This window comes from Euleptes europaea, chromosome 12 (assembly GCF_029931775.1).
Source record: "Euleptes europaea isolate rEulEur1 chromosome 12, rEulEur1.hap1, whole genome shotgun sequence".
Lineage (NCBI taxonomy): Eukaryota > Metazoa > Chordata > Lepidosauria > Squamata > Sphaerodactylidae > Euleptes > Euleptes europaea.
In genome coordinates this window covers 48,865,878-48,892,075 of record NC_079323.1, presented here as the reverse complement: position 1 = coordinate 48,892,075, position 26,198 = coordinate 48,865,878, and the positions used below count along the sequence as shown (strand labels likewise).

The 26,198-nt window shown below is 40.6% G+C and overlaps 1 protein-coding gene across 2 annotated transcripts in view; it reads left to right on the top strand.

Annotated features, from left to right (window-relative positions):
- Positions 1-26,198, top strand: part of ROBO2 (roundabout guidance receptor 2) — a 504,839-nt gene that overhangs the window by 336,549 nt on the left and 142,092 nt on the right. For both annotated transcript variants that reach the window (XM_056858915.1, XM_056858916.1), the window contains exon 5: positions 21,797-21,924. In XM_056858915.1, the coding sequence (XP_056714893.1) occupies positions 21,797-21,924 (128 nt within the window). The remainder of the gene's footprint in view (positions 1-21,796; positions 21,925-26,198) is intronic.

The window sequence follows — 26,198 nt, the reverse complement described above, 5'->3', positions numbered from 1 at the left end:
GGGCCGAAGCATGAACAGGGGACTGTGAAGTCAGGTTGGGTTGGCATTCAGAACATCCCAGGTTCAATCCCCAGCATCTCCAATGTAAAAAGATCAAGTAGTAGGTGGCCTCTGTCTGAGATGCTGAACAGCCACTGCCAGTCTGAGTATACAGTATTTATCTTGATAGACCAATGGTCTGATTCAGTATAAGGTAGTGTACATGTGTGTTCATGTGTCCACAAGGAGGCACCAGAGTCTAGAGAACTAGAAAATGCCCTATGCAGGGCTATAACAAGCTGGTTTGTCAGAGATGTTGAAACAGCAAGGGTTGATTTGCATTGTTCTAAAGGGAACCATTTGCCTATTCTTTATGGTAACCAGAACAGGTCTCTCTTCTAGCCACAACCTAGAGAGTTACATCTTTTTCCCGAGGGCAACTGTAGTGTGAAAGGCCTTACACTGCCAAGTTTGTGTTTCTCTCCCTGATCCAGACTTTGGCTGCATGCCTCCTTTGTTCCTGGGGTCCTGGGGAATGTTGCAGAGGGACTGGAGGAGTAAGGTACCACTCTGTGGGGCTCCTTATACACCTGTGTCTCTGTTTGAATGAGAGCCCTCTGTGGCAGAGAGGGCAGGAAATTTTCCGTGGAGATCCTGGAGAAGCCATTAACATAATGGGGACTATACGTGTGCTCATCTCTACTAAGGATTCTTCCTTGTCTTCCAAGGAACCTGCCATTGTCAGGCTGAAGAAGGTCATGACATGGTGCAAAGCTAGTGGTTAGTCCCATCCCCCCTCTACACATGTTGATCCTGGATCCAGAAAGTCGTGTGTGTGTGTGTGTGTGTGTGTGTGTGTGTGTGTGTGTGTGTGTGTGTGTGAATTACCGTCAAGTTGCTTCGGACTCATGGCGACCTTATGAATAAATGTCCTCCAAAAACGCTATCATTTACAGCCTTGCCCAGGTCTTGCAAACTAAGGGTTGTGGCTTCCTTTATAGAGTCAATCAACCTCATGTTGGGTTTTCCTATTTTCCTGTTGCCTTCAACTTTTCCTAGCATTATTGTCTTTTCCAGTGAGTCTGGTCTCATAATGTGGCCAAAGTACAATAGCCTCAGTTTAGTCATTTTACCTTCTAGGGACAGTTCAGGCTTGACTTGCTCTAGAACCTATTTATTTGTCTTTTTGGCAGTCCATGGTATCTCTAAAACTCTTCTCCAAAACCACATTTCAAATGAATCAACATTCTTCCTGTAAGTTTTCTTTATCGTCCAATTTTCACACCTATACATAGTAATGGAGGATACTGTGGCTTGAATTAACTTGATCTTGGTCACCAGCGATACATCCTTACACTTAAGAATCTTTTCTAGGTCCTTCATGGCTGCCCTTCCTAGTCTCAATCTCCTTCTGATTTTGAAGGGAAGACACAAACGCTGTGTCTTGATTTGTGAGAGATCAACTCTAACTTCTCAGAGTGATCTTCCCAGTTTTATTGTACAGCAAAGTCAATTAATAACAAGATCAAGGTGTAAAGAAGACAATGAAAACATTCCATTCTCAGACCAGAGTTCCTTATGCAAACATTGGCTGTCTGGTAAACAGGTAGATGAGCTTAACAAGCACTAATCCCTTTAGAGCATCAGGTGAGCGAGGATCATCGTGAGGTCAGTATGCAGCTAGTGAACTTTGCACAGTACTACGTGACCAGTATTGAAAGTGGACTTTGGCCGGGAGCTTTCCAGAGACCTAGAGCTTGTTGTAACCAATATTTCAATATGGCAAGAATCAGGGTCTTGTGGAACCAATATTAAAATGGCGAGGGTGTGCCCAGCCGCTAATTAATTTGGCTTCAAAAATCACTACATCTCACCTTTTTCTTTTTTATATTGCGAGAGCAATTTATATGCATATGGAAGATTGTCCCGGGTCAGGTAGAGAACCTGTGGAGCAGGAAAGAATAACTGTTTGCCTTGCTGGGATAAAGTAGGGATACAATGTAGAAAACAGCAGAAGGTCATGCAAAGAAATAAGAAACAAAAGCCATACATATGCAACTGGATAAGCTGATTCTTAATTGATAAAATAGGCTAAGACAACATTGTACTGCTGATAGATTGGCAGGAACATAATTAAAGGTTCGCTGTCCACATGTAAAAAACCCATCCAGATGGCAAAGAAATATAGGCATAATTTTGATACATAATTTTGATACATTGATACAAGATACATTTTGAGGTTTAGAATAGTTCCATAAAGCTTGCTTAAGATGGACACTCCCTCCAGAAATCTTAGAGGAGGTACAGTTTACCATATGAACACAGGAAATGTTTTCATCTGAGGCAAAAGGAGTTTATAAGTAGGTGTTTCCCAATGAGCTAGGGTAGAATATTGAATATCAGATTCATTTAAAAATCTACTTAGGCCTGTATCATTATCAATGTTTCCAGGATGCTTACATACAGGAATAAAGCAGGTGCTCAAAAAGCATGTGTAAATCATTATCTTCAAACAAGCAAAAATGTGATACATTATATACATTATATATATATTAGATAAACATTCCCAGATATTAAATTGTAGGTGATCAGCAAAGCTGACAGCTTGAACTCTTTGACTTTCTATTAACATAATACACAAAATTGTCATTGAATTAGCAGTGAGCTGAGCACAAATTCTCAAAAATAAGAGTAAATAAACTATATTAAGTTGTGATTGTATCCACTTCTGATGTAGGGGCCCACGTTTCATCCTTTTTAATTGTTTTTGCAGAAGTCTTTTTACAATAGTGTAGTCAGTAGAATTGTATTGAATTCCATGGCATAGCTTGATATCTCATTGTGTACAAAACATTTGAAATTCTTGGGACTAAGATGCAGGGGCATTGTTAGTGACTCAAGGGGCAGTCCCTTGCAGTCTTGATTACATAATGAAAGTATATGGAAGATCATTCCCCCTCTTTGGCGGGGGTAGTTGAGGCAGCTGCAGCTGAATCAGTTGACAAATGTCTTCTTTGGGGGTGTTCAGGTCTGACCTATTGGAAACTATTCTGTTTCTCCATATTCTGTCCTAACAGTAGCCTCTTGTCTGGAGTACAGGTTGCACATCAAAACAATCAGATGTTGTGGCACACTCATTTCTTTTAAAACCAACCAAAGCTTTTCATGATACACACAGTCAAAAGCTTTGTTGTAATCTATGAAAAACAAGCTTATTTTCTTCTGAAATTCTCTTGTATGCTTCAGTAACCAACGTAAATTTTCATTATGATCTCTAAAGCCACTTCCTTTTCTGAATCCAGCTTGAACATCTGGCATTTCTTGTTCCATATATGGTAACAGTCTTTGTTGTAAAAGTTTGAGCATCACTTTACCTACATGAGAAATGAATGCAATTATCTAATAGTTGCTGCAATCTTTGACTTTTTTTTTGAATTGGAATGTAAATCAAGTGTTTCCAGTCTGTTTTGCTTTTCATATTTGTTGGCATATTCTTGTTAAGATTTGGATGTGCTTAGTTTCTGTGGCTTGGAATATACCATGTACTCCTGGTAATTTGTTTCTCCCAGTTGCTTTGAGTGCAGCTTTCACTTAACTTTCACTCTTTTGTATAGTTCTTCAGTATATTGTTCCCATCTTTTCTTTGGAAAAAGAAGAGTTGGTTTTTATACCCCACTTTTCTCTACCTTTAAGGAGTCTCAAAGCAGCTTACAATTGTCTACCCTTCCCCTCTCCACAGCAGACACCTTGTGAGGTAGGTGGGGCTGAGAGAGTTCGGAGGGAACTATGACTAGCCCAAGGTCACCCAGCAGGTTTCATGTGGAGGAGTGGGGGAACAAACCCGGTTCACCAGATTAGAGTCTGCCGCTCATGTGGAGGAGAGGTGAATCAAACCCAATTCTCCATATTACAGTCCACCGCTGTTAACCACTACACCACGCTGGCTCTCCTGTTCAGTTAATGTATTTCCTTGTTGATCTTTCAGCATGTCTAACCATGCTTTAAATTTCCATTTGATTTCTTGGATCTTGTGGAGAGCCAACGTGGTATAGTGGTTAAGAACTGTAGACTCTACTCTGGAGAACCGGGTTTGATTCCCCACTCCTCTATATGAAGCCTGCTTGGTTACCTTGGGCCAGTCACAGTTCTCTCAGAACTCTCTCAGTCCCACCTACCTCACAAGGTGCCGGTTATGGGGAGAGAAAGGGATTGGGATTGTAAACTGCATTGAGACTCTTTAATGTAGAGAAAAGCAGGGTATAAAAACAACTCTACTTTTTCCTTTTTTGTTGTACTCTTCTATTTCTTTACACTTGTTATTATAATTATTCTCTTGTTTCTGTGTGCAAGTTGCTGGAACTTCATTTAGACTTGATTATGTTTCTGTCACCTTTTACTTATGCATCTCATCTATCTTAAGCAATTTTAAGACTTTTATCAGTCATCCATCAAGGCTTTTCATTTCTTTTGGTTACAGGAATATTTCTTCTGGTTCTTCTGGTTCACATTTACTTGAATTTATTAATGCAAATCTGTTGTTTGCATGGTCTTTAAACTTTTCAGGAATGTTGTTTAGATTTATTTTGGCACAATGAATATTTTGGTGGTTTTCTTCGGCTTTATTCTAATTTTTTTATATTAATAATTCATGGTCTGTACCACAATCAGCTCCTGATCTTGTTTTTGTAGAGAGAATAGAGCTTCTCCATCTTCTACTTCTGATTAAGTAATTTATTTGAATGAATGAATGAAAAACCTTTAATGGCATAAGTAATTTATTTGATTCCCATTTTGGCTATCCAGTGATAGTCACATATACAATAATCTGTTTGGTTGCCTGAAACATTTCTTATTTATTTGTTTGCTTGTTTATTTATTTATTTAATATCCCGCTCTCCCTCTACCAAAATGGAGCTCACAGTAGCTTCTAACAAGTTAAAATGTACATAATACATAAATAAAAAAAATGCATAATAATTGAATATAGATTAATAATAAAACCAAATTTAAAAGCCAACTATAGTCAAGCCACTGTAGTAGCATCGGTACAGCCAATCTGATAGCACAGGCCAAATCAGCCTTCAGATAGAGAATATTCCACTCCCCAGTAGGTTAAATAACAATGAAAGGGGAAAGAATTACCAACTGTAGTGCTAGATGAAATATACAAAACCGTTATGTTAACCGTTATGAAATATACAAAACTGTTGTTTTATCGTCACCATTATTTAATTATTTGAACTGATAGGCTCTCAGCTGAGCACAAAAGAGTAAAACAGTGGTAGAAGTCTCCCTGTTGCTCATACCGTACAGTCTGTCCCGAAGAGACAGGAAACAGGACTTGTGGACAGCAAGGCTGTATCACCCATTTAAGCCTTAAGAAGCCAGCCCAGGCTTTCAGAATTCTTTTTAAAAGTACTTAAGAAACTGTATAAATGAGATTTGTTTTATGATAAAGATCTGCTAGGAAAGAACATTTATATTCCATGGATTGAATGCTTAGGTATTTAACTGAAGCTTCCGTGAGATACAACCAAGGGGAAAATGACCTTTCAATGAAATATGAGTTAATAGCAGTATAATGCTATGTGCTTTAGTCGAGTTAATCACAGCACAGATTGTAACTAAATGCAGCCTTATGTGTATTGCAAATTAATTAGAAACAAGACTTTTCTCTCTGTGGCGTGAGGGATCTAATCTTTGGTTACATCAGCACATTTTCAATTTAATTAATTACAATTAACTTTCTTAAATAAAAGGACAGGAGGGAAAAGAAGATTTCTGATATTAAGCATACTACTTTCAGTCTAATCTCCATTGAAATCTGTTGTGTTTTCTATTTTCCTGTGCTACCCATCAAGAGAGATTAACTCCATTTATGCAAAGCGTACGGGAGACAACAGGATATTCTTAACAGCTTGTCAATGAAAGAAAAAGGCTATTGTAATTTGCATGCTTGTGTATATTTGGAAAAGTTGTTGCCAGTCACCAGATTATTTTGGTGTCTAGTTTTTAACAGAGTACATTATGCTGTGCAGTTGGTCTTATTTAAATAAATTAAATACATAGGTAGTGTTATCCAGATAGTTTCCACTGGGTATTTGTTTAAGAAAGAGGGTAGAGGCTGGAGTAGTAATAAATTTTGGGGAGGGTTCATGGCTTAGTGGTAGGAACATCTGTTTGGTATGCAGAAGGTCCAGGTTCAATCCCCGGCATATCCAGTTAAAATATCTGGTGGTAGGTGATGTAAAAGACTTCTGCCTGGGACCCTGGTCAGGCGTGGCCAGTCTGAGCCGAAATACTGACTGTGATGGACCAGTGGTCTAATTCAGTATAAGGCAGCTTTGTATGTTCCATATGTTCAAGCACAACTTGGCCTACCTAATTCATTTGACATGTTCCTGACTTATGGTAGGGTAATGTCCCTTTGGTATCTGACCCACTTTTTTGTCAATGGACAATAGGGTTGCCAGCCTTCTGGAATTTCAGCTGCTTTGGAGGGCGGATTCTAAGTCATTATACCCCACTGCAGTACAGTAATCTAATTTGGATGTGGCCACTGTAGCCAGATCACACTTTTTGAGGAATGGTTGTAGCGGGCAAACCAGCTGGAGCTGATAAAAACTACTACATGGCATGGAGGAAACATGAGCCTCCACCCTTAGGCCAGGATCTAGTAGTACCCTGAAAATGATGGTTTATTCCTAGTTCCAAATCCTTATTTGCAGGTCATGTGCAGGCCATAGGTGGCTGTTTGTTAGCTGATCATGTGTGAGGAGATAAATGTAGCAAGGAAGAGGGGAAGCGTATAAACCCCTGGATTCCTTTACAAATCTGCAAACCATGTTTCCCATCACATCTAAACCAAGACTTCAGTCCTGCGAAATAAATCACTTACTAAGATAATTGGTTTCTGGCTCAAGTTTCATAAACAGTGATAGAACTAGAATAGTTCTGTGGTTTCTACTGCTCTATGTTTTTGGGGTTTTTTTGGCAAGCAGGATATTATATATTATATATATATTTTATTATTGTTATTATGATGATGACTATATACTTTTTTGCTTAATAACCTTAGCCTTTCTCAGTTCTTTCTGTGAAATGGAGTGCAGGAGAAGACAGTGTAAGCCAATATGAGCCTGGTAGAAAATGCCATCTGGGAATCCAAAAAAGCCTTATTAATTTTGGAACCAGATTTTGGGGAGGGCACTGGTATCATTGCGCTGACCTGGATAGCCCCAGGCTAGCCCAGTTTCATCAGATCTCAGAAGCTAAGCAGGGTTGGCCCTGGTTCGTATTTGGATGGGAGACCTCCAAAGAATACAAGCATTGTGACATAGACGCAGGCAATGGCAAATCACCTCTGAATGTCTCTTGTCTTGAAAACCCTACAGGGTCGCCATAAATCAGCTGTGACTTGATGGCACACACACACACACACACACACACACACAAACCCTGGTATAATTATCCCAAATTATTCTAAATGTTCTGGATTACCAGTATTGTTTCAGGATTCCATTTGAGATTCCATCTGCCACTTCCAATGTGGGCAGGGAGCAGGTTCAGGGGGCAGGTTCAGTCCTTTCCCTTTTACAATGTGATTGGCCATAAGGGGGGGTCAGATCTATCCAGTCCTTAGCTGTTAGCTTGTGTGTCTCTTCCCTTTGAATTTAAAAAGGCCATCATGTTCTATGAGGGTATCCCTGGCCTCCTGAGTTGGGAGGCATGGGCTACCTCATAGAATCTAATGGCCCTTTAAATTTTAAGGTGAAAAAAAAGGTTCCAACTAACAGTTGTTTCCCCAGGTCCAGCTTTCTCTCTTTCCTTCCCTGCTCCCGCGCTTTCCCAAAACTGTGAAAGTTCGCAAAGATAATTTTTCATCATTTGGGTAACTTGGGGTATCCCTGAACCAACCCAAAACAACTGATTTGGGTTTAATTTTGGCTCAGGTATGCCCAGATTTGCATCCCTAAAGTAGACCTAAGTGTAATGTCCATCTGGCTGTTCCCATCACTGCCACTGAATATGTAGACACCATCAGCAGCTAAGAGGATGAAATGTTGCTGTCTTCACCAAGCTCATCATTGTTCTCTTCCTTTGCCCATCTTGGTGAGCAGCCAAAATACAAGCATCGGGAGAAAAGGGGATGGGAGGAGGGAGCAGGGAGAGAAAGACAGTGTATGGGTCTCTTGCCTGATAAGACTGCCACATGGCACAGTGGGGGGGGGGCGTGCAGAGGGAATGATGCTGGCCGAGGAGGGAAGGCAACAGCAGCACCTCACCTCCTAAGCAAATGCATCCTCCTCTGTGTCTGCTGCCTTTTCCCGCCCACCCCATTATACTATGAGATATCCATGGGATGAACCAATCCTCATGCCATCTGCCCTTGCCTGTATCCCCTCTTGAGCTTCTTCCCTCCCTTTGAGCTTGCTGTTGTGCAAAGCTCTGTTAATGTTGCACTAGCTAAAACTCCGTTGTGAGAACAGCAGCAGAACCCGCCCTCTCACCTTCATGTACCTGCGGGACCTCTTCTCCTAATGCACCCCTCGGAGAGCACTTTGCTCAACAGGAGAAAACCTACTGGTGATCCCTGGTCTGAAAAGTATCTGGCTGTCCTCAGCCAGGGCCAGGACCTTTTCAGCTCTGTCCCTGGTCTAGTGGAATGACATGCCAAGTGAGATCAGGGCCTTGTGAGACTTGAAACAGTTCTGCAGGGCCTGTAAAACAGAGCTGTTCCGCCAGGCATACAGTTGAGGACAGCGATGGTTCCCATCCTGCGGGCCTTCCCTTCCCCTCCCTTCCTTCTCTTTCTTATGGCTGATTTTTTGTTTATTTATTTTGTTGGGATATGTTATTCCCTTATTCCCTCTGCATGATTTCCCATCATTGCCCATTGTTTTTTGTGCTCCTGCAGGCGCCTGGTTTTTAAGTGATGAAATTAGTTTTAGTTGTAAACGTATGATAGCCGCTCTAAGCCTGAGCCTGACCTGGTCAGGAATGGGCAGCATAAAAGTCCAACAAACAAACAAATAAACATGGAGTCTGTGTATGTCCCCCCCCTTCATATTCACAACTGTTTATATGGTTCTATAAGCAGGCATAAATCTGGAGCATGCCAGCATGTGGCTCTTGTGTGAAACGGTACATGTTGTCTGAAACAAATCTCAAAATTAATCCAAATAATTACTTGGCTCTTGAAATACGCCTGCAGATTAATAAAAGATGTGATTATGCCTGTAATAGTTTATTCCAGGATTTTGGCAGTATCTCTAATTTCCACGGGGCATTTCCATGTAAAGCACTTTGTTTATTTTGCATCCTGCCACACAGCCCAATAGGCCCTTGGGACAGCTTTAGGGTCAGTTTAAAATTCCAGTTGCTTTAATATAGTCAGGAATGTCATTCAAGAAAAGTGAAAATAAAGGTAATTTTGATTTCGAAAAATTTACTGCTCCAAAGTAGTGTATAGCTTGAGTACCTGTTTCTAAACTAGAGCTAAACACTATGGATTAACTTGCTTTGTTTCATACATTGTTTGGCCTACCAATGGTTACAGTGTTGACACAATTAAGTTTTCTATTTTTCTCTCTCCAAGTAAAATATAAAGCTCTTTTCCTTCACTTTGTCACAGCTGGTTACCAATCAATCTCAATTCACGGTACAGTGATGATAGCACATGTTGTCCAAGGGCCAGATCTGATTGGGACACATTTTTCAGCAGTGCTTCATATCAGTGGAAAAAAATTGTCTCTGTGGCAAGGACTGCAGGCACACTATTGTACAACTGTCATTAATCAAAGCAACAACAGCCAGAAACTGCCAGATTTCCAGTCAGAATCACCCCGTTTCTACAAGGATTTTCTTACCAGTAATGTTGTTTCATCCGCTCTCCTTTTTTGCTTCGCAGTTAATGAAAAGCAGATATTGCATAGCCATTACTTCAGAACAGGAACAATTTTATATGTGATGTCTTACAGTTGGTTATTTTTTTTATTTTATTTTTACCACTACACATAGTTAAGACATTTTAAGATACTTTTTCTGCTTATCCTGAGGTTTTGGAGCAAGGTATCCACTTTTAAACTACTTAGCACTATACATATCATGCAAAACAAATATCCTTTTTAAGGAGTCGCTGCAGCATTGTACTTTATAATTATACTTGGGATCTTCTGATTTCAGTGAACTTAGCCTGGAGTAGCTCTCACATGGGCATTGAAAACTGGTTATACAGAAAAGGAAACGCAGAATATTAATATGTACTAAACCCAAGAAATACTGATTTCTAGGGGAAATATTGAATGTATTTCAATTTTAGGGCAGAAAACAGCCATTTTAAACAATAGAGATCATGCCTACAAAGTGAGTTTTATCTTCTGCATTTAAACAAATGGGTCATTTATTGTGAGTATATTAGATATAACAAGTGGGGAACCGCGATACTTTCGGGGGCGGAGGGAATCCCTCCCCTTATCATTGATTATTCCCTCCCCCCATCATTGATTATTCCCTCCTTACTGGTCATTGGGGGAGGGCGAGAGCCTCATGGAGGAATCCCACATCTCCCCCCATTGCCAAGCCTGGCACGGCTCCAGGCCCTACTACCCACATCCTCCTCCAATGCCACAGTTGGCCTGGAGCAAGTGCTGGCGTCCTCCACCATGGCCGGGCCCGAGGCAGCAGCTGGCATCCTCCGTGGCTGGGCCCAGTGCAGCAGCTGGAGTCTGCCACCACCAGACCTTGAATGGCTGTCTGTGTCTGTCACCGCTAGGCCCTGATCAGTTCCATTCTGTCCAGGTAAGTGCATTGTCTGCGCATGCACAGACAATGCAAATATATTTGGGCAGGATTTAACCCACACATGAACCAATAAAGTGAATGTTTCATAGTACCCTACAGGAAAAGATAGTAGAAAGAGTTTCTTTTGTGTCAAACATGTCCTCCTGCAGACTGTTTTCTCCCTTCAGAAGCAAACTTTGGTAGCTTAGGAAGAAAGAGAAACTTATACGAAAGTGAGGTGTCCATTTATTAGGGGAAGGCAGAGTGTTCTGGTTTGGGGAAAGAATGGAATTATTTTCGTGCTAAGGACTAAAAAACCTATAAGAATTTTCAGGTGATCAGCAGAGAAGCTAAAATAACATATCCCCCCCCCCCCCGATGAGCCTGTGTGTGTGGAAGGGTGGTGCTGTCTGTATTGCTCATTACTAAAAAAAGACTCAGCAAGAGTCAGTAAGGGTTAAAAGGGCTTTTTGAGCTTCTGTGTGCTTGTGTACCAAGGAAATGCCCCACCTCCTTTCAAGGACTCCGTATTAAGCCACGGTTAAGGTCATATGGCCTTGAGCTATGAGTGTCTTCAGCGCACTAAGTAAAGGTAGATTGAATTGATTAGTAGCGTTCCACCCAGAGCAGTTAAACGGGATGTGTCTTTCATCTCCCCATCAAGCCACCTGAATGTATAAACGTAACCTTCTATTTCACACTGTTCCTTTGCTGCTGCACAGCATATTCAGAGCCAATTATCTTCCAGCCTCTTATTTGCCTGCTTCACCTGTCATAGATAATCGCTCAACCATGATGACTTGTGTGGGCAGCGTGAGTGGAACAGATGACTAAGGAGCACGCCATCAATTCTTCAGGAGACCAGATGGTTGCAATATCCGGCGAGTCTTCTGAACACTGGCTGCTTGCGAGATAGCGTGTCGTTTCAGGGTGGTCTAGAAACCCACCGTTAATGTGGCTGGCTGAAATGCAACGAGCTGTTGTTGCTTCTCAAAAAAAAAAAAAAGAGCTGCTGATTTGACTACTTTAGGGACACATTGAGTCTTCCTTCTTCACAGTGGTATTTAGGATTATAGTAGCAGCCAGCTCTCTGCCCCAGCACGCCACACAAAGAGCTTGTTCGGCCACCCTTGTACGATTGACAGGTGTGAGCATAAAGTCTGCTGAGGTTTACGAGGCAGCTGGCTGGCATGCCAGGACCAGCACATCAGTGAGATGGAGTGGGAATGAATCAGCTGCAGCCCAAAGCTGCAGAGTCATGTACCAGACTGTCTGCATTAAGTTCAAATCGGTGGTGTCTGTCTGGGTTTATCTCAGCCATTTTATTGCTTTTTAAGGGTGGGGAACACACCTCTCGAAACAGATGAATAAGTTTTATTTTGATCTGCAGTGTTAGAGTCCTACCTCCATATTCTAAATGTGTGGGTGTAAAGTGTGGTCAAGTCGCAGCAGACATACAGTGACCCTGTAGGGTTTTCAAGTCAAGAGATGTTCAGAGGTGGTTTGCCATTGCCTGCCTCTGCATAGCAATCCTGGAATTCCTTGGTGGTCTCCCATCTGAATACTAACCAGGTCGACCCTGCTTAGCTTCCGTGATCTGATGAGATCAGGCTAGTTTGGGCCATCCAGGTCAGAGCCAAGAATGGGGAGGGACTGTGGCTCAGTGGTAGAGCATCTGCTCAGCATGCAGAAGGTTCCAGGTTCGATCCCCGGCATCACCTACTGATGTGAAAGACCTCTGATGTGAAAGACCTCTGCCTGAGACCCTGGAGAGCCGATGCCTGTCAGAGTAGACAATACTGACTTTGATAGACCAAGGGTCTGATTCAGTAAAGGTGGCTTCATGTGTTCATGGTCTCGAAAAATGTTCTGCCTTTGGTGCCTGTCACTAGCACTTCTCCATATTCATTTTCCTGTCTTCCTACTATTAAAGGTATGGGAACATTGTAATGTGCTGTCATTACATACAGCAGTAAAATAAAAATTGTCTTGTTATATACCCAAAGCAGGGGTGTAGAAAGGCAAATCTGGAGCTCACTCCCACATAGCTGCCTCACTGCTTCTGAGATGTAAGGCTGGTTGTCCCAGCATGTTGTAGGGCAGGCTTGGGAGCTACAGTCTTGCTTACACATACACGTGATATGTCATAACCCAAGATGGACTGCAGAGGAGGGTGACTGGAGTGGTAAAAATGATTTGTGCTTCCCCTACCGATCACTTGTGCCAGGTGATTCCAAAGCCGAAAGCCAGCTGGAGTGGTATGGGCAAAGGTCTTGAAGATGCGCCTCTCTTCTCCATCACCTGGGCCACTGCCAGCAGAGTTTGGGAAGCACATTATTCCCCCGATCTTCCCCACCACTGTCAGGGAACAAGTCTAGCAGCAACGCCACAGATGCGGGGTTCATGTGCCTTTCTCCTGTCCACCATGATGGGTTACTTCTTAGACCTTCCTTTCTGCTGCCGAGGTAGGAGGTGAGCACCAGTGGCAGAATTTGTAATAGGACCAATAGTGGAGTGACTTGCTCTGTGTGTTTGCGGGGGGAGGGGTATTCTTGAAAGTTGGGTGTATGCATGTGAGGAGAATAGATTAATTGGGATATGTTGTGCTTTGGTGTGAGAAAAGGTGTAATAGTGCCTTGAGCTGGTCTCTGGAGAGGTGGCATATACATTTTCTGAATAAATTTAAAAATGTCAGTGAATGGAGGCAGTAATGGTGGCCAATGCAGTAATGATGGCCTATAGAAAATAGGTTGTTGACACTGACATGGTGAATGTTTCTTTCGGTGGGGAGTAGAAATGCAGATCGGGATACCAACCAGAAGAATATAATATCTCTGAACCTTAGATTTCTTGAGACAAGCTAGGACTTACGGTTGTCTATGAGTCAAATTCTGGTTTTGCAGATTAACTGCATTGGGCAGGGGGTTGGACTAGGTGACCCTGGTGTCCCTTCCAACTCTATGATTCTATGAACCGTAGTTAAAATAAACCATGGTTGTGCACTATGTCTTAACCAAGCATCAGTTTCACTGCCCAAGCTCAATGTCAGCTGCAAATGTGTTACCTTTCATCCATATATTGTCTGGATATTTGCATTTGCCATGCATGTTCTTTGTTAAAGGGTTCACCACCACCACCGCAGATACAGTCAAATCAAACTAGGAAGTTGCATATTTAAAGGCAATTGTTTGTGCCAGCAGATGTGCCTTATAAAGAAATAGCCCTTTCTTTCTAGTTTCTTATCATCTGCTAGTTATTACGTGGCCATTTGTAACTCATCAGTCTACTTTTTAACTTAAACTAAATATGGAATATACCGAAAACTACATCTGTCTATGGGGTAGGAAGTACATGTTACAAAGGATAGAGGGGTTTCTCAGCATGTGTTTCCTTGTAATGTTAATACAGGAGCCCCCCCACCCCAATGTATTTGTAGAGAATCAGCAGGTAAGGGAGAGACGTGACCTTTTCTAACTCACCTGACCCTGCAGATGCCCACTGCCTGTCTTTCCCCCATCAATTAGACTTCAACATTAGTGGTAAGATTGGCTGAAAGACAAGTGGCCTAGGTATAAGGAGTGAAGGAGACTCTCAAAGGAGAATCTTTAGGTGTGGGAGGAGTAAGAACTCTCCCTTTTATTTCCCCCCTGCAAGTAGTTCTTTGCCTCTATTATCTTGGCTTAAATGAATTTAGGGACAAGCTTTACATCAGTCTAAGTAAAAAATGAACTTCTGCTGGGGGGTCAACAGAACAATTTCAATACTGCCAAGGAAAGGAAAACCAGTTTTAGGTTTGGGGGACTGACTAGTAGAAACAGGTACCTTATTTATTGAACACCTGTGCTTGTTTGCTCAATATTAGCTCAGCTGATGGAAGGTAATACTGTTGACTCAGCAGAAATTTTGGTGCATGTGAGCCTGTGCATGCAAAGTAGTGTTGTGAATCCTGATGATCTGGCCCAGGACTGGGTCAATCAGGAATTCACAAGTGGGAGAGTACTGCCTATATTAAAGGTTATATTATTCACTTTGTAACAGGCTTATTCATTCCCTGCTGTGCCTACAAGGTTTCTGCTTGGTTGACCATGTGAACAAGTCCTGAAATCCTCATATGAATGGAACAGAGATTAAAGGATCTTAAACTGTTTAATTTAGGAGGTCAAGAGGTTTTACGTTATTACAAAACAAAAAAGACTTTTTAAAGTTACTGTCGGAAACATTTACAGGGTACTAAGAATTACTAATTGGATATCATATGACTACTTGCCTAATGCTTTAGTTATGGAATAAGGACATCCTTCCTATTACCACCTGCATGTACATCCTCTTCAAGACCCCCAGGGCATCAGGAACTTCTTCATTCAGTGAAAGTGCCCCTAATTAACACCTTTTGATTTAGCTGGACTTTGAGGCCTTATGTTGGCTGTAGAGAGTATTATTGTAACAGAGTATTATTGTATTTTTGAAGGATGTATTTCAAAAAATTAGTTTCTGATTTAATTACAAAAAAAACCCAAGGAAAAAATAGATGTGAATGTATAAATAAATGAGGTTCTCTTTAAGGTATCATAGGTCATTTACGCATAGTTGCTGTAGCCTTCTTTATTCCCCGTTTCAGCCAGGATCAAAGTAACCCGGGTTGGGGGAAACTGTATTCATTGCTGCGTGCTGATAGAGGCATGAATACAAATCAGTCTCCCAAGTTCAAATCAAGTCCCACCCCTTTAAATGCTGCTCTGTAATTGGCTTACCTCGTGAGAGAAGGTTTCCTTTCCCCCAAACCCAACTGCCGCATAAAAAGCATTTTAAGAACAAAAAACGGAGCAATCTGAAAGAAGGGAGGGGGAGAAATCCAAGCCTCGTTTTTAAGAAGCCTTTCTTTTGCTCAGAAAGAGCTCTGAGGTAGCAGGAAGCACTTGAATTCCTGCCTCTTTACACACTGCTTCATGATTGGCTGTGAGAGAAGCCAATCTTCTGTGCTTCCCCTGTTTGGCTAGTTGCATGCTGCCTTGAAATGGGGTTTGGAAAAGGGTGGGGTGAAGCTCAACCCGAGAAAATTGTATGCTCGCTCAGTGATTCTAGAATGAGCCAGAATGAATGGTTTAATTGGGGCAAGAAGAGGAATGGGAAAAGCCGGGTTCATTTTGCATCGAAACAGCACTGAGCCGACAAGGAATGAGATAGCATGGGTTCAGAAAAAAATTGATCCTGGCTGAACCCGGGAATAAATGAGGCTACAGCGACCATGTGTAAATGACCATAACGGACCAGTCTGTCTCACATGGAGTATCTGATTCAGCAGGAGTGGTTTTTACACCAAGTTAGAGCCATTTTAGATGTCATACATCATATTCAGTACACCACAGTTTGTGCCAGAATCCTTACAAAGTAAGAAAGGGATGTAAATATTTCCAAGCATGCAAAAGACACATGGCAGGAACTGTGGGCAGGCACTGATGTTTGTTTCTAGGAGCATGTATGTTTCCTTCACACTTTGTATCTTTCTTGCAACAAACACACATAAAGGCCATTAGTGATAAACCAGACCATGACATTGAGATTCATGGTCAGGAACTCCCATGAAGATAGTTTCAGAGGGTAGCTGGGTTGGTCTTTAGTAGTATAGCTATATTCAAGTCCTATAGCACCCTTAGAGGCCAACAAGATTTTGAAGGAATGAGCTTTGGAGAGTTAAAGCTCTCTTCATTGGGTACTGGCTTTTTTCAAATATCTAAAACTGTTTGGGTCTATTAAATCCTATAGGAAATGTTTGTGGGGCTCTGGGGCCGGTTTTTTTAAGTTATATATTTTATTAAATTTTCAAAACAAACATGCAAATACACATACATTCAAACCATTTATACTCCTTCAGGGAGACTGTTTCATCATACATCTCAAAATCTCCTACATTAACATTATGATCTAAATAAAATTCTCTATCTGTTAATTTTTTTAATAATCTAGATTTGCTTCTAATGATCTATCACTTTTGTTTAATATATGTTTTTTTTCAAAAAAAAGGTAGAGCCACCAAAATTTCAGTGTAGCTTCCTGTGCCTCTCTTTAGAAGAACCACCAAGTTCAGTAAAGATTGGATCGGGGGCCTAACTTTATGGGGCCCCCAAGAGGGCGCCCCATTTATTCTCCATTGTTTGCAATGAAGAAGAAATGGGCCTCAATTATATGGGCTCCCCATCTCACCAAACTTGTAAGGAGAGTCACCAGTAGCTGTGTTGCAAATTTGGTGCCTCTGTCTTAAAAAACGGACACCCCCCCCCCCCACAGAGCCCCTCAAAGATCCCCCATTTTCATAACATTGGGCTGTGTCAGAACTGGTAATCACGGATACATTTTTTCCCAGTGTAAGAAAACTATCGGGAAATCTTTGCTGAGTTCTGGGGGGCAGGTTTTTGAGGTAGAGATATCAAATTTGCAGTGTAGCTGATGGTGACTTTCCTTAAAAGGATTCCAAGTTTGGTGAAAATTGGGTCAAGGGGTCCAATTTTATGAGGCCCCTTTTGTCCATTGGAAACCACTGAGAATGGATGGGGGCTCCCTCTTTGAGCACCCATAAAATTGGACCCTTTGCTCCAATCTTTATCAAAATTGAGGGTCCTTCTAAGGAGAGAAGCTACACTAATAATTTGGTGCCTCTACCTTAAAACACAGCCTCCCCAGGGCCCTGCAACGATTCCCCTAAGGTAAAATAGACTTGGAAAATCTGGAAAAAAAATCAGGGAAAAAACAGCTTTTTTGGATTTGCCTTTTTGGCTTCATTGAAATGATGCTTTTTTCAGTTTGGCATATCCAAATGCACACCCCTAGTTAAGATGTCGGACTAGGAGACTCAGATTTAGATCCCAACTCACACCATGGAAGCTTGCTGGGTGACCTTGGGCCAGTCACGCACTCTCAGCCCTGACCATGGCTAGTATTTGGATGGGAGACCTGCAAGGAATACCAGGGTCATGACGCGGAGTCAGGCAATGGCAAACCATCTCCAAAGTCTCTTGCCTTGAGAACCCTACGGGGTCACCATAAGTCAGCTGTGAATTGATGGCAAAAGAAAAAGGTTTTACTGCTGCAGTTGTCTTGTTTGTAGGCTTCCTAGAGGCACCTGGTTGGCCACTGTGTGAACAGACTGCTGGACTTGATGGGCCTTAGTCTGATCCAGTATGGCTTTTCTTATATTCTTATGACTCAATCTAGAATCTCCCATGCTTCTGCAAACATAGTGCGACTCCCAAAAAGAGAGGGGAAAACATACAATAGTTTAAAACAGTGGTGATCTTGCACGACTATTATTTGTATGTGGCTGTCTAGATAATCTAAAATAGCTGCCAACATCTCATGAGGTAGCCTTATGAGATTTTAATAGTGATTTACTTTATCATGAAATTGAAAGGTGGTCAGTGGGAGAGGGAGCAATAGAAAGAAAAACAGTCAGAGTGGGGAAAGCAGAACCAGTGAGAAGGAAAATAGTGAAAAAACATAACCAGGGGTGGGGAAAATTCTGTTCCTCCTCTCTCTGACAGTTCCCCTTTTGTATCATTCTGTTTCAAAAGAATAAGAAAGCCATATTCAGAAGTGCTGTAATCATACATTTGCAGGCCGGTAATAGCCCTGAACTGAGTAGCCCAGGCTAGCCTAATATTGTCAGATCTTAGAAGCTAAGCATGGTCGATCCAGGTTAGTATTTGGATGGGAAACCATCAAGGAATTCCAGGGTCACTATGCAGAGGCAGGCAATGCAAACCACCTCTGAACTTCTCTTGCCTTGAAAACCCTACAAGGTCAGCTGTGACTTGACGGCAAAAAAAAAAAAAAAAGACTCAGTTCACAAAGGAAAATTATATGCCTATTGTAAACCAAAGTGCTTGCTATTATGAGGTATGGGATGCAAACCATCCAGGCTGATAATCTCAAACCCCTAGAATTAGTGCAATCAAAATTTTTAAGGTCATTATTCAACACCCCAAGAGGCACACCAAATGCGATATTGAGACAGGAGGCGGGACTGGGCATGATAAAAACGGAAGTGTGGCGACACACACTTTTTTACTGGTTGAAAATACATTTTCATCCCTCTGGCTTAATTTATGGCCTCCTTGCTGCCAATCCTTTCTCCCAATGGGTCCAAAGAGCCACAGAAAGATTAAGAACTATAGGGTTAGATCCAGAACAACTTCTAGAAGAAGGATTAAAATAATCAAAAAGTGTGGTCCATCAACGCCTTATCGATATCGAGCTACAAACAGAGCATGCCACCTTACCCCCTCTTTACAACCAACTGAAACCTAGCTTGGGTTTTGCTCCAGCTTCGTATCTGGTCAATATTTCCAACCCAAACCATAGATGGGCCCTTTCAAGGGCAAGATTTGATGCCTTTCCCTCCTCGCTACTATACGGTAGATTCCATCATACTCCCCGCTCCATGTGACTCTGTCCCTGCTCAAGTGTCTCCATAGAGACAGTCTCTCATGTATTATTTCATTGTGTTTGGTATGCCTCTGAAAGAAAGTGGTTAATTGAACCTTTTTTACAGCAGTTTAACCTAACCGGAAGCCCCATACATCAATCTGAGGGTTTTTTTATTAAGATATTTCTTGGAGGACAAAAATGTGGAGGTCTCACGTGCAGTAGCAAAAAAATTTTTTTATCGCATTTACCAAACATAAGGCGATCACAAACGATCTAGGTCCCCCATCGACTGATAGTCATTGAGTCCTTTGATGTACAAACTCTATGTATGGACTCTAACTGTCCTACAGAATGACTGTTACAAATGTTCAGGATACTTGTTGTGGATTTTATATATTCCTTTAATTTTAAACGTCTCTGTATTTGTATATAACCTATCTGGTCGTTGACCATTTTAATAAACTGACTGACTATGCCTATTGTAGTGCACGACACTCACACAGAGAATAAACAGAGTTTATAACACTATACTATAGATAGGGCTAAAGTGAATTTTATCATGAGAAAACACTGGAAAAGACAGTAATGCTATAAAAAGTTGAAGACAGTGGGAAAAGAGGAAACATGAGGCTGGATGGATTGACTCACTAAAGGAAGCCACAGGATTCAGCAAGACCTGAGCTAGGCTGTCAATTCATTCATAAGATCACCATAAACGGAAGTGACTTGACAATACATAACTTACACACAAACTGAATTTATTGATTACTTAAAGTTTTCTGTGCCAGTCACATGACACACAAAGCACTTTACAAACAAGAATAAAAACCATGCAAAGACTCAGTCTGCATGTGAGGCCTCACAGGAACAGAGAATTAGGAGACTGGGGTCATCAGTGACTGCAAATCCTTCTTTGCAAAAATATGCAGTCTGCTACATCTCATGTCCACACGGAATTGAGGGATGCTTCTCAGTTTCCATTGTATAGTTTGAAAATGCAATACCTACACATCACCTTTCTTAATAAAATAATAATTACAGAAGAAACACCTAGAAAAAGAACATGTTTATAGTGCTGTGAAAAAAGATGGTTTTAAATGTGTATGTACTATTATCAACTGAAGTACAGTGCATATATCTTACGCTTCTACCTAGGCACAACAAATTAAATTTGTAGTGGTCTGAAGTCAGGATATACTATTAAAAGGATAACATATACAAGAATTTCCTTCCTTCCTTCCTTCCTTCCTTCCTTCCTTCCTTCCTTCCTTCCTTCCTTCCTTCCTTCCTTCTTTCTTTCCTTCTTTCTTTCTTTCTTTCTTTCTTTCTTTCTTTCTTTCTTTCTTTCTTTCTTTCTTTCTTTCTTTCTTTCTTTCTTTCTTTCTTTCTTTCTTTCTTTCTTTCTTTCTTTCTTTCTTTCTTTCTTTCAATATTGTGAACCATAAAGATTTTATTTCATTGTTATCACTGCAACAAGTATATCTTAATAATATCACCTTCTCCATAGTTATATCTATACCTAGTATGCAATTTCAGTTATATGTACCGAAATATATACCGTAGGACAAGTTTGCCTATGGGCACCTCTGTCATAGTTCTCCTCTCTCTTCCCAATAATGGCTCCCTTTCTACCCAACCTTCATGTAGTATATATTGTTCAGAATGTACTGTTGAATTTATTTCCAAGTTTCTTATCAGGGTTGTTCTGGAGTAGGAACCTACTGAGGCCTGTGGCCCAGTAGAGGGATCCATACCTTCTCAAGACACTAGATCAGTCTCTCATTGGCCAATGGGAGAAATGCCAAGGTGAAAGTAAAGTGCCAGAAAATAGTAAATGCTGTTGCCTTTTCCAGGCTCTTCTTCCTCTGTGTAATGGGATGTAACTCAAAGGCTTCTGTGACAATTCAGGGGCTCCTGGAGCAATCTGCCCTTTCCCAATAGGAAGAGTATGCTGCAGGAACCGAACCCTGATTCTTTTGGTTAGATCTATACAAGGAGTATGAGAGAGATCCTTTCCAGCATATTTGTAATTGGAGGTAGGTGTAAAGGTAGCCATGACTGGGATCAGAGAGAAAGCTATGATGGAATGGACCATGGACACTCTGTGCCCCAAAGCACATAAAATCTGCAGCTGTCCTGTTTGTAATATAATTCTCTCTCACACACACACACACACAGAGATTTCTCTGCCTGTGAAGAGTTCTGTAATCTTTGGAGATCAAATATTTTAAAGACGTTTTCCAGAACAGTGGAAGCAAAATATATAACTCTGTAAATCTGAGGTTTCACTTATTGATAACTGATGCATGTTACATCTATTTTATCATAGTATTCTAGATCAAGGGCAGAGTGACTGGTGTTATTAATAAAAAGCCCTGCTACCACATGCACATAGCAATACTAATTTTATGGCTGTAAAGTTTTTAAGTAATGCATAGAGCAATAAAAGTGTCATGAAGATTAATGGATCAATGGAATTATCTAATTCCACATAATAAATTGTCTTCCAAAGATGTATCTAAAATAGAATAAGCCTGGCATATTCCAGGTGAGAAATTAAGCCACCTCTTGCTGATCAGTGATTTTCATCTTCATCTTCTTTTTTGAAATGTAGATATGACATCAAAGATGACTACACCTTGCGCATTAAAAAGGCGATGAGCACAGATGAAGGGACATATATGTGCATTGCTGAGAACAGAGTTGGAAAAGTTGAAGCATCTGCTACTCTTACAGTCCGAGGTGAGTGTTAAAGTATTTGAGACAGATTATAGTTAACATATTCCTGTTTTCTGAAATATCAGTTTGGTGACTTTTGTACTGAAAAGAATCTGTTCAGATAATCAGAGATGTGGGTTTTCAAACTATATTACAACTAGCTTTTTGGGTAGAGGTTTTTTTGTTTTTTTGTTTTTAAACCAGTTCTTATAAAAGTTTATTATACCAGCATTAGTTGAATGAAAAATTGGCTGGTAAAGATAGACGACTTGTATGTTTCTGGCAACCTAAAAACTGATGTGCTGAGGTCATGGGTCCCATGCAACAAACATTGCTGCGGGGACTCCAAAGTATCTCTTTAAGATTTTGATCAGAGGCCTCCCTAACCAACCAGAGATCCTTTAATGGCAGATGCTATGGTTTGAACATGCAAAGCCTGTGCTCGTCCTTTGAGTAACAACAAATAAATCCCATGCTTGTAAAGTTTAACATCAATGTGATTATTCTAAATCCAACTTTCATCCATCAACTCTAGATCTAGAGTACAGGATAGAGAAAGTGATATAATAGTAGAATCTACCTATGTTATGTGGAAATAGGAGAATGAAGGAAGGAGGAAGTTATATTGCTTTACGGAGAAGAGTTCTGATGATAGAAGGGGAGTTAGTAATGGAATTTTCCATGATGGTGTGTGAGAGAGGGCAATTAGCTATCAGACTGGGTTAAGGACAGGAGTAAGAGAAAAGGCATGATAAAAGACAATAGGATATTGGTGACCAAAGATATATGACCATATGTTGATCATATATATTAATCTTCCTGGTGTCCAACGATATTATTGATTTAAATAAATATTTCCTCTGAAATCTTGGTCAACCAGTTTCCTTTTAGAGCAAAAGTCCTTCTGTTTTCAAAAGCCAGACATTAGTTTCTTTAGTTTAATGTTCTAGCTCTTTCTTTTGTACTGCTCAATTCCAGCATATGAATCCAGCTGGAGTTGTTATTATTTCTTTACAGAAGACCTTATTATTGTGAAAGGCCGGGAGTCTAAACACATAATGCACATAGATGCCCGCATCTACTTGATGTGACTGAAAATGTCAGCCACACAATGGCAAAAGCATGATTGTGACTTTACTGTGAAAATGTTTATAGTATGTCTTATATATGTATGTATAAATATATGTGTAATATGTACACACATATGTATATGTGTGTATATGTATATGTATGTATAGATATATGTGTAATATGTACACAGGCATACACAGTAAATTAACTGGATTCACAATGAAGTCATAAAGGTAGTATTTCATAATTTAGCAGTGTAGGCTGAAGGTTCAGTAGAGATATGAAAGGTTAATAAAAACATTTTTTAGCTTTATCATTACTTCTACCAAACACATTAAATCAGATGATCAAAGACTGTATGGATTGTTTTATTAGAGCAAGAGTCAACTGATCCAAGACGTTGGCTTCCATTTCCATCCATTTAATGCATGGACACAATTCAGTTTATTTGCTGAATTTGGAGGGGGAGGTAGAAATGAACCTTGTGGCATGAGGAGCGGGGAGCTGCTCTGTGATAATAAAAGAGATCCTTCTTTGTGGTAATCCAGCTGCTGAAATATTGTTGTGATGCTGCAGAGATTATATGATATAAGCCCCCCAAAAATGTCTTGTTACTTTTTTTTAATGAGACTAGATTTTCATTTTGTGCAAAAAGCAGGCGCTGCATTGTTCCTTCTGAAAAAAGTGTATTCTCTACCCTTTTTCTTTAAAATAATAATATTAGACTGCACACTTCAGGTTCCTTCATAACGTCATCTATTGTACGTATTGTAGAGACAACAAAAATTACTTCCACTAAAGCTTAGCATGCTGATATGAGTAGTGAATAGAACAAAGGGGGCAGGGAGGAATCTGTTGAACTCACTGGAGCTTGAACTTGAGCAAATTAAGGTGGAAAAGGAAAGTATATAATTTAATTGATTTTCCTACATGAAAGAAGACTTTTCATTATCTTTCCCCCTTAGCTTTCTAATTTAACTAGCTATAGGCATAGTATTTATTCAATACGAAGAAAGTCACTGTATTGGAAGTATATGTAAAACATCTGAGATATGAAAGAAAATTAGAAAAACCAGAAAATATTAAATTTAAAGTCAAAGGTCACAAGGGGATGCTAGATAGACTTTATTTTTAAGATTCAGATTATTAGAATGACAGGCATGACGACAGTTATACATGCAAGTCTAATCTTTTGCCTTTAACTTGAAAAGAGAGTCTTGTAAGAAAGTATACATAGGATTGCAGTCTTATGTTTGTTTGGGCAAAACATTTTTACTTTACTGTGAAAATGTTTATAGTATGCCTTACATACGTATGTATAGATATACGTATAATATGTACACACATATGTATATGTGTATAGATGTATATGTATGTATAGTTATTATTTCCTTACAGAAGACCTTATTATTGTGAAAAGCCGGGAGTTTAAACCCATAATGCATATAGATGCCCGCATCTACTTGATATGACTGAAAATGTCAGCCACACAATGGCAAAAGCATGATTGTGACTTTACTGTGAAAATGTTTATAGTATGCCTCATATTTGTATGTATAGATATATGTCTAATATGTACACACATATGTATGTGTGTGTATATGTATATGTATGTATAGATATATGTGTAATATGTACACAGGCATACACAGTAAATTAACTGGATTCACAATGAAGTCATAAAGATAGTATTTCATAATTTAGCTGTGAAGGCTGAAGGTTCAGTAGAGATATGAAAGGTTAATAAAAACATTTTTTAGTTTTATCATTACTTCTACCATACACATTAAATCAGATGATCAAAGACTCTATGGATTGTTTTTATGCTAAAGTAGTAGGCTTACTGGGTCTCTCCTCTCCTCCGGCAGGACGTTTTTGGGGTGGAGGTGAGTGAGATCGCGTGCGGCCGCAACATGATCGCGGCACTGGGAGTTTGAGTGGTAAACGGCCCCTTGCAATACAGCGCTTCCAGGTGTAAACCGGAAGTGATGTGGCGCCTCAGGCAGGCGTGCGTGCATGTGTTGCCTGTTGATCTTCAGTTGGTCGGCGGGCAGCCAGGTGGATGGGGGGGGGGTTTGCTCGCCACCACCTGGCACTTGGCAACCCTATAAAGTAGTATTGTCACGGAATTGTAGTACAGGCCTTATTTCTTCACAGTGATGGAAGATAAACAACTAAAACTTTCCCCCAAACTTTCTACAAAGCCATCAAATGTTCACTGCCTTACCTCTTAATTTGCAAAACTGCTGGCAGTTTTGATGGAGTTGATTATTGTAGGAGAGGGCCTATCAGCACCTGCAGATGTGGATCTTTGCTTCTAATTGTTGCAATCCGATTGGGTATCCTGTGCCTGTAAGCAAGCAGTGCTTGTGATGGGAAATTATTTTAGAAATTTTTTACTTGGCTCAGACATAGCCCCAGACCATGGTGACATTAAGTTAACTCTGTAGTTAGCATACCAACCCACTAACTATGGTTAATTCAGATACCTCAAACCAGGATCTCAAATCAGATATGCAGATTGTTAATTAATCTCAGTTTGTTTTCCTGTTGACACTCCACACACACCCTGCTCTAAACTCACCTCCACTCTCTTAAACACACAGCTATGTGGCAAACTCCTTTTTTTCTTCCATGGGAAAAAATGGAAAAGAATCCCTGGTCATCTTAACCCCTATACTTCATACACTAAATTGTTTGCACAAGTACCTTATTCACATTTATTGCACTGAGACAATGGGTGGAGGGTGAAGGGGAAGCAACCTAACTACCAGTGTTTTCCACAGCAATGAGTAACTCATCTAAATTAGCATTCACAGCTGTTAGTGCTTGGTACTCTCTTTCCCTGTCAGTAAAGTGCATTTAATACAATTTACCTCTTTGTTCTCTGTGTGAGGTCCATGTGGGTTCTTCCAGGGGCTTTGCAAGAGTTTAGCACTCCATATATGAACACTCTAGGTATATGATTGGCAGGAAGGGTTTGCAGGAAGAAGAAGAGTTGGTTTTTATATACCAACTTTCTCTATCACTTAAGGAAGAATCAAACCAGCTTACAATCACCTTCCCTTCCCCTCAACTAACACCCTGTAAGGTAGGTGAGGCTGAGAGGGCTATAAGAGAGCTGTGACTAGCCCAAGGTCACCTAGCTGTAGGGTTGCCAACCTCCAGGTACTAGCTGGAGATCTCCTGCTATTACAACTGATCTCCAGCTGATAGAGATCAGTTCA